The following is a 9,388-nucleotide window of genomic DNA, read 5'->3' as shown; positions in this document are numbered from 1 at the left end:
ATCTTATCTCTGGCCTGGAACAGCCAGCGCTTCCGCCCGGGGCAGTGGCTGCTCGACCCTCTCTGAACGCCCTCCCCCAGGCCACCTCCCTGAGGCCTTCTCCCTATGGTCCCCTTCCACAGATCCCTTCCCTTGCATTTACTCCTCCAGTTCCCACCTCCCAGACTTAGGCCCAACTTGCCCTCCGGCACCTCATCCCCCTCCTTCCCCAGCATCTCATCCACAAGCCCTCAAACTGCCCAGGCTTTTCTCCGACCAGCCTCGGGGTTAGAAGTAGGGTCTCCCGAGGAGGGGGGAGGCAAAGGAGCAAGAGCTAAAGCACGCCTAGCTCAACTAAGATTGGGCTCTGTGTCAAATCAGAAGATTGGCATTCCAAGAAAAGTGACACCCAAGGAGCTAGGGCTCCAATGTTTCCGGCCACGTCCTCATCCCTGCCACAGACAATAGGTCAAAAGATCACGGTCCTTGACCCTTCTGAGTCATCTCATCCATATTCTTGCCTTTTTCGTCTCCATCCCTCCTTCCCCCGTGCAATCCCGCAATCCTGGTGTCCCAAGGAGGAGGTGGTTCGGACCACATCTTCTAAACCGTCAGGAATTCCTTCCCTCATCTGATTTCTTTTCCTCCTCCTGACACCAAGGCCCAATTAATTAGGTAGCAAACATGGATCATTTTTGTGAAAGGAGTAGTCAAGAATCCCCAATCCAGAGCATCTGCCTGGCACCCTGAACTGCAGGTGCAAGTTCAGTCCCTTTTACCCAGTCATTTTCCCACAATTTCTGAATAACCGGGTCTCTTTACCTTTTTAGTCTGACTATCCGAGAATCTTTTTTTTTTTTTTTTTTTTTTTTTTTTTTTTTTTGTCTTTCAGGCCCCAAAGACCTCTCAGGCTAAACTTTATCCTTCCCCAAGTCACTAACTGAAGGAAGTGTCGGAACCAGATTACTGAAGTTTTGCAGAGTGGCTAAGAAGTGAGAACAAAGAAAAAAGAATGATTCCGAGGACAAAGAGTAGGTAAACGCGATCGAAAGTGTTACCACCCGGCTTAAAGAGTCCTCTCCACTAAATTGCTGGCGTCGGAACAACGCGGATCGCCATAGGGCTGTGCATCCCCACTCTGCGAGTGAGGTTACTCACTTTCCTGAAGCCACATAAAGATTTCATGCCCTTCTCCCTAACCTATTTTATTTCCTCAAAATACAAACGTGCTTTAGATACTTCTCACTGGACTAGGAGAAAAGAGTAGCAGGTTAGACTTCAGGAAGGACTTTATTGGCCTTAGGCAAAGGGACAAAAGGAAATGCTAAGTGGGATGCGGTTGACTTGTGCTAGACTGTGACTACAGAGGTGGGGAATGGCCAAAGAAATCCATTTGAAAGTGGCGGGGGAAAAAAAGGGACGGGATAGGGCAGTGAGGTTACCTGGTTTGGGGTCCGAGTCCTGGAAGAAATGCTTTCTATATGAATATTAATTTAGATCTGCTTATGTTACTCTCTCCTAGACTTGGGGTGAAAAGGGAGTTGGGAAAGGAAAGAGGAGAAAAGCTGTGTACCCCACACCATCCTCCCCCGCCTGGCAAAGTTGTCTCTGCTGTAAGGAGTGGGGTGATTGTCACTGAAGACTGAGGGGTGGGACGGGGGGGTGGGCGGAGATTCAGATGGAGAGGTGACAAGAGGATACCCCCGAACTAGACCCCTAGGAGAGAGAAAAGGAAACTCACGAGAGGGGACAGCCCAGGCTCCCCCCACCCATCCACCTCTTTTCCTGAGGCCGGGACTCCGGCCCTCTTCCCCCCCCCCACCTCCCTTGCGCTGATTGGTCCGGGCCCCTATATCTGGCTCCTCCAGCTCGGCAGCAGCCCAAAGTCTGCCTTGCCGGCCGCCCCTTCGGATCCCCGCCGGCCTTATCGTTCAGCCTCTCCACCCGCAGCCGTACGTGGCCCCAAGTTCTCCCAGCGGCTCAGTTCTGCCTCCAGGTCCCGTCCAGCTGGAATGCATAGATCGCCACCCGTCTACGGGGCAGAGGACGTTCCGCAGGCCCGGCGCGACTGTTCATGGGCCCCGGGGCCCGAGCCCGCAGCTGAGCCCCCCGGGCGCGCAGCCGCCGCCGCCGCCGCAGCAGCAGCAGCAGCAGCCTTCCGAGGTTCGAGTCCAGCGCTGACCGCAGCAGCAGCCGCGCCCGCCCGGACGCCCAGCCCGGCCCCCGGCCCCGGCTTTGCCTTCCGCCAGGGAGCTCCGGGGGCGCCTGCCTCCCCGCCAAGCCCCGAACCCAGTCCCGAACCCCGTTATGGCTACAGTCCACCACCAAGCCGTGCTGAGAGCAAACAGAGCGATGATTCTCGCATCCGCCGGCCCATGAATGCCTTCATGGTCTGGGCCAAAGACGAGCGCAAGCGACTGGCGCAACAGAACCCCGATCTACACAACGCGGTCCTCAGCAAAATGCTGGGTAAGCCGAAGCTAGGTGAAGGGGACAGACACTGGGTAGGGTTTCGGGAAAGTGAGTTAGTCGCTCCAGAGGAGAGCCAGGTCCGAGATAAGAGTGTAGACGGGCGAGGGGGGAGAGAGAATGAGAAGGAAGGAGAAAAAGGGATATCAGAAGGAAGAGGTTGGAATGAGGAAAGGGAGTAGGAGCCAAGGAAGATGGGGCGGAGAAGAGATCAGGAGACTGGTAGGTAAACTTGATGGACCTGGCCAGACGAATAGGACTAAAAAAAGGACAGGACAAGAAGAAAGGGATAGAGGGTCGCGGCGGGGGTGGGGAGGGAATGGGAGGGAGGGAGGAATGAGGAAGGAGACAGAGGGAAGGAGGACAGAAAGGAGTATTTATAGACTAGGGATGGAGACAGAATACGTAAACCGAAGGGAAAGAGTTTTGGGGAGAAGAGATCTCTGCTCTCTGATCCCCTATATATTTTAATCCAGATCTTGGGCACTTTAGACAGGCGCTCCCTTGTCCATGTTTCTTTATACTCATTGAGCTCGAAGGAAGGCAGTGTACTACTCCACAGGCCCTGGCCCCACTCCTAGCCCCTGAACTGTTTGGGGGTGGGGGAGAGGGAAAGAGGCTGGCATCTCTCTACCCTCCCTATCCCCACGAGTCAGGACCCACCTCAGCCCTCTGAGTATAGGAGTACACAGAGAGGAGCTGAGTTCCATCCCCTGAAACACGTAAAAGAACCACGACGACTGGATCGTGGAGGAAATCTGGTGCTCAGTACCCGCGCCCTCCCCTTATTGTCCTTTCCCCTCCTTTTCTAACGCCCAGCTTTGGGCGCTAACCATCTTTCCCCCGACCCCTAGGCCAAGCGTGGAAAGCCCTGACTACGGCCGAGAAACGTCCCTTCGTGGAGGAGGCGGAGCGGTTGCGTATCCAGCACCTGCAGGATCACCCCAACTACAAATACCGCCCCCGGAGGAAGAAGCAGGCCAAGAAAACGCGGCGGCTGGAGCCAAGTCTCCTGCTGCACGGCCTCTCGCAGCCGCCTAACGGCTCCAGCTGCGGCGCTGGCGGTGGCGCCGAGGGCTTTGCCGCGACACATTCGGGGATGCCGGGCCACCAGCAGCCACCCCCCCTCAATCACTTCAGGGAACTGCACCCGCTGGGAGCTGAGCTGGACAACTTCGGGCTGCCTACGCCCGAGATGTCCCCACTAGACGTGCTGGAGCCCAGCGAACCAGCTTTCTTCCCGCCGCATATGCAGGACGACTGCAGTCTTCTAGGCTTCCGCTCGCCCTATCCGCCACAGCTGGACTACGCCCCCGACAAGGCGCTGGCTCGGGACCTGGGGGGTCCCTACGGGCAACCCCCGGCTCCAGCACACCTGGCCGAGGCCCTAAGGACCGCCCCTCCACCCCCGCCAGGCCTCTATTATAGCCAGCTGTGCGGCCCCTCGGGTCCCGCCGGCCCCCGGGCCAATGGCCTGTCTCCGCACTTGGGCCAGCTCTCCCCCCCACCTGAGGTACACCACCTGGATGGCGTGGAACAACTGAGTTCGGCTGAGCTGTGGACCGACGTGGACCGCAATGAGTTTGATCAGTATCTAAACACTAGCCGGACTCGGCCAGAAGTGCCCGGGCTCGCTTACCACGTGTCTCTGGCCAAGCTAACCCCTAGGACTCTGTCCTGCGAGGAGAGCAGTTTGATATCAGCTCTGTCCGACGCCAGCAGTGCGGTCTACTACAGCCCTTGCATTAGCGGCTAACTCCAAATCGGCAGCCACCCCGGGCCTCTGCTGTCCTGAAGCCCCTCCTGCCTTCCTTTTGGAGACAGAACACCCCAGTATAGTCAGGAGCCTTCAATCCTATTTAGAGTAACTCATTAAAACACATAGCGCTTCTTTTTCTTCTTATTTTTTGTATGTGCTCCAGTTACTGTTATACTGCATACCTATATAGCACAAATGTATGTCTTCTTTCCAAAGCCAGGGATATAAGCAACCCTCGCACACATAAATATTCATACTGTGTAACGGGCACCCATCTTGTAAAGAGCCAAGATACCCAGTCCCCGTATTTAAGCTCCCTCTCCCAGCATCACCAAAAAGAGCGGGAACAAGCCAGATAGGGACTTATCACAGCTGCCTTTCACTCATTGTTACTGCCTGTGCAGGTGGGCAAGCAGCAGCTCTTTACAATGCCTGTTTTACATACTGTGTGGTTTTGGAAAATGTTGGGTTGCTTTGTTTACAGAAGTTGTTTGATGCCTCACTCCAGAGTCACAATTTTCTACCACATTTCTGAAACATTGTCTACTCCACCATCAATGTTTTTATTGGATGATAAGACTTGTTTTTACTAAACTTTTTTTATATATAATATGATATTTAATTTTTTATTATCAAACTTTTAAAAAAGTTTTTCTATCTGGGGATGTTCTCCCAGATCAGATGCATTGATGTAGCAAGGTCAGTTTTATATTAAGGGAAAAAAAGTTGTTTAAAAAAAAAAACAAGGAAAAGGAACCTGGGGCAAAAATCTGTTTGCACATTGTGCATAGACTAGATTCAGTCTTTGTCCAGCCTTTGTCCAGATCACCTCTGAGTATCTGTGTTGCAAAGCTAGGCAGGTTATACTCCAACATCCACAAAGCATTAGTTCAGCCTTGAAGGCAAGTTCTCCATAGTATCTGGAGGATCTCTGCTCCCTTATTCTCAATGGCATTCACTGGGGGAGCCTGGGCTCCTAAGTAATTAAGGTCAAGGTCATGAAAGTGTCCCTAAATAAACCACATCAGCCTTTTCTGTATGGTTCATGTGTCTGTGTGTTTATTGCAAGCTTGTGGGAACCCCACCAATTGGGACTGTGAAAATTCCTAGCAAAGTATCATATATAAGAGCAACCCCAGTCAACAATAAAATTTCTGTCCACTCATAGCCTGCCCAGCTTCGGCTGTCAGAGACAGGACAATGGAATTGCGATTGGGCCTGGCCACCTGAAAAAAGGGAGAATTTGTCCTAGTATCACAGATCTACACTGAGACAGCAAAGTTCACTGGGAACCCAAGGGTATCAGTTTACTCTCTGTCTTTCTTCTCAATCTCATATCCTGGTCTTGATTCCTCTCTATCCTTCTCTCTTTATTTTTTTGAGTAATGAGTGACACAGTAATCTTGTGTTTCTTCTAACACATTCCTCTTCCCACAATATGTTTCCCTAACTGCTTTTCACAGAATCACAGGGTTGGAAATGGTGGGGGGGAGAGGGACCTCAGGGTCATCTAACCCCTTAATTGATGAATGAATCTGATCCATAAAGAGCAGTCTGGACTGAGGATTCACATCACACAGTATGCTAACAGCTTTGGATTGATGAGAGCCTCAACGGCAAAGACAATACAAACCAGCCAGTTTGACTCATTTCTCTAGACTTCCCCAGTTCCTGTCTCTTGCCCTTTGAAATCCTAACAAATTCTTTCTCCATATATATATGGAGAGAGAGATGTAATATGTATATATATATATATATATGCATATATATATACACATATGTATTTAAAATTCCTATCTTCTAACATTCCTTCCATCCTTGGGTACTAACTGAAACGTAACTTTCTTCTGAAAACGTCACTTTTTCTGAAACTTTCTCCTAGACTGCTTTGCTTTCTCTCATACCCCAAAACAAATAAAATCAAAAGAAAGGGTTAGTGGCTTCTCTATTCTCTACTGCCAGATACTTCTCTTGCAGCTTTCAGTAACCACTTTCACACTTCCAAAATTCACTTCATTCTAATCACATTCTTGTTGTCTTCTATTCACCTCCAGACCTCTCTCCATTCTCTCCAATAAGCTCAGTACTTGATATGATATTCTGCCCCCCTCCAAAGTGCCTGATGTACCAGTTCTTCAACCTCCCCAATGCCTATGACTTAGACTCTTGTCTATCTCAATTATGCCCAGGAGTGATCATACTATAGATTTCTTCTATTCTCTTGCTCACTCAATTTGGCCCCAGATGCTATAATTCCTCACATTATGGCTCTGCCTACAAAATCTTCCATGAGTGTTCATCCAGCTTCCTGTTGGAAGGAAGTTCCATCTCTTGAGGCAGTCGATTTCCAATTGTTAGGAAATTTTCCTTTACAATCAACTGAATTTTGCCTCCATGTAATTTCTTCCCATTGCTTTTGGTCCTATATTCTGGGGCCAATCAAAATAAATCCAATCTCTCTTCTATACAACAGCTGTTAAAATGCTTAACAGCATTATGTCCCTCCTAAATTTTCTCCATACAAATATCTTAATGGTCTCTTTTCCATATTGATCACCCTCTTCTTGCCAACTTACTTTCTAAAATGTGACTTCAAGAACAGGGCAAAACATTGTAGATAAATGATATCAAATTCGAATAGAAATGGATCCCTGTGGGCTACATGTTGACTTGGAAAATCATAAATTAACATTATCTCTATTATGGTACATGCTTATTTATTTTGTTAGACATCCCTTAATTTCATTTTAATCTGGTTCAAGAAACTCAGGAGTTTTTCTTACCATATAATCCAAGGGCCCTGAGTTAGACCCCTCTGCCCTAGATGATGTCCAACTAAGCAGAGAATGATTGGATTATCACATCTTTTATGTGGTCACTATAACTCTAGAAATACTGGTTAAGATCATATTGGTTAGTTTGGCTATTACTTGATACTACTAACTATAATACTGAGCTTTCAATTCATTTAAGACTCCATGTTTTCCAGTCTAACCATCATACCCCCTCAAAATACCTGCCTCAAATATGAGGCGTTATCTCCTATTCTGTGGATGAGGAAACTTATCATATCAATTGTATATGAATACAATTGATTTTTTGAACCCAAATATGAGACTTTACATTTTACATTTAATTTTACATTAAATTTCATTTTAATAGATTTGGCCCTTCATCCCACCTATCAAGATCTACCTCAATCAACATATTAGCTTTGCCCTGTCTCATATGAAAATCTGATAAATATCTTATTTAGGTTTTCCTAAATCACTGATTAAAAAATGTTGATAAAACAGGGCTAAGACAAGCCCTGGAGTACATGATAGAAGGTTTTCTCCAGAATGAAATGAATCCATTAATCAACATTCTTTGGATCTTTCCAGCCCACCAGTTCCAATCCTGATCTATATGCACTATCATCTAAACCATATTCCATATATATATATATATATATATATATATATATATATGTATATACACACACACATATATATATGGTTATATTTTGTTATATAAATTGTTATTCTGGTTCCTTTCACTTCACTTTGCATCAGTTAATATGTCTCCCCAAGTTTTTTCTAAAACAATCTCTTCATCAATTCTTAGAGCATGATATTCATATCTCATAAGTTTTTCAGTCATTATCCAATTAATAGATATCCCTTCAGTTTCTAATTGTTTGCCACTTCTTTACAAGAGAGCTATTATAAATAATTCAGTACATATAGGTCCTTTTCCTCTTTCTTTGATGTCCTTGAGGAATAGAACTAGTGCTTCTGGGTCAAAATGCATACATGGTATAATAGCTTTTTGGATATAGTTCCAAATAGCTGTCCAGAATGACTGTTCCATTTCAAAGCCCCACAGTAATGGATTAATATACCTGTTTTCTCACAGCCCACCCAGCAATTTGTCATTTTCCTTTTTTGTCAATTTTAGCAAGCTAATGGGTATGAGTTTATACCTTTGAGTTATTTTCAATTGCATCTTTCTAATTATTAGTGGTTTTGAACTTTAAATATATATATATATGATAGATTGGAGTTCCCTGCTTATTTCCTTTGACCATTTGTCACCTGAGTAATGACTCTTATTCTTTCAAATTTGAGTCATTATTCTATGTATCTTAGAAATAATATTTTTATCATTGAAACTTGCTACAAAGATTCCCTCCCTCCCCTAGTTTCTCACTTCTCTTCTAATTTTATCTGGTTTTATTTGTACAAAAAAAAATTTTAATTGTATGTAATCAAAATTGTCCCTTTTACATCCTATGAACCTTTCTGTCTCTTGTTTGGTCATAGCATAGTTTGTCTTAATGAAACTATATTGGTTCATAGTGATATTTTATTTTTTGAAGGGTTTATAAACTATTCTTTTCATAATATATTCTAGAATTTTCACAAGATAGAGTTCAGGCTCAAATTTTGAAGAATATATATGCTTTTTCTCTTTGAAAATAGGGATAAAAATTTATATCTACCCAACTTGGTGTCACTTCCCCATTCTCCATGATTTTTCAGAAATCGTCAGTGGTTTGGTAATGGTTTCCTGTAAAAGAGCCAGCCTTAGGATGCACTGATAGTTGTCAGCTTCACCAGGGATTTAACTGCTCCTTGGAGCCATTCCAGAGGACCTTGTCATCAATTTCAGAGTTTTTTTTTTTTTTTTTTACTATTTCTCTGTTTTCTAAATCTTAAATTGAAGAACCAAGCTTCCTACCACCATTCCCTCAAGGGACATGGTTCTAAGCTTAGAGCTCTGCTACTTTCATACCTCATTACCTTCCTTGATTTTCTTACCACTGCCATGAAAATTTAAATCTTCTGGCATCCATTTCCCTATCACATTCTACACAGACTAAACACCATCATAATGAAGTTTTCACCATTTATTTATAAGAGGAAAAAACAACATGCTTTTGGAAATAGCATACTAGGTTAGGGACATTTAAATAATATGTATACATATTATTATATCACATGTACTGTTATATAGAATTTTAAAATTTAGAAAGTACTTTATGTAAAGTACTTTAAATAAATTATTTCATTTGTTTACAACAAATTTGTTTTATATTGTTTACAACAAGCTGTGAAATAGATGATAGTGTTATCTCCTATTCTGTGGATGAGGAAACTTAGACTAAGAAAGGTTATATGACTTATCCAGAATCATCTA

At 45.2% G+C, this 9,388-nt stretch overlaps 1 protein-coding gene across 1 annotated transcript; it reads left to right on the top strand.

Annotated features, from left to right (window-relative positions):
- Positions 1-1,836: 1,836 nt before the first annotated feature.
- SOX18 (SRY-box transcription factor 18) lies at positions 1,837-5,268 on the top strand. The gene is made up of 2 exons (XM_023494392.2): positions 1,837-2,448; positions 3,303-5,268. The coding sequence occupies exons 1-2, from the start codon at positions 1,992-1,994 to the stop codon at positions 4,202-4,204; spliced, it is 1,359 nt and encodes a 452-aa protein (XP_023350160.2). The 5' UTR covers positions 1,837-1,991; the 3' UTR covers positions 4,205-5,268.
- The last annotated feature ends 4,120 nt before the right edge of the window (positions 5,269-9,388 follow it).

Source organism: Sarcophilus harrisii, chromosome 2 (assembly GCF_902635505.1).
Source record: "Sarcophilus harrisii chromosome 2, mSarHar1.11, whole genome shotgun sequence".
Classification (NCBI taxonomy): domain Eukaryota; kingdom Metazoa; phylum Chordata; class Mammalia; order Dasyuromorphia; family Dasyuridae; genus Sarcophilus; species Sarcophilus harrisii.
This window is presented reverse-complemented; position numbering and strand designations above follow the sequence as displayed.

Bases quoted from the DNA above. Each gene is read 5' to 3' on its own strand.
- SOX18 (XM_023494392.2), top strand. From the start codon at position 1,992: ATGCATAGATCGCCACCCGTCTACGGGGCAGAGGACGTTCCGCAGGCC. The intron at 2,449-3,302 runs GTAAGCCGAAGC...CCCGACCCCTAG, and splicing joins GGTCCTCAGCAAAATGCTGG to GCCAAGCGTGGAAAGCCCTG.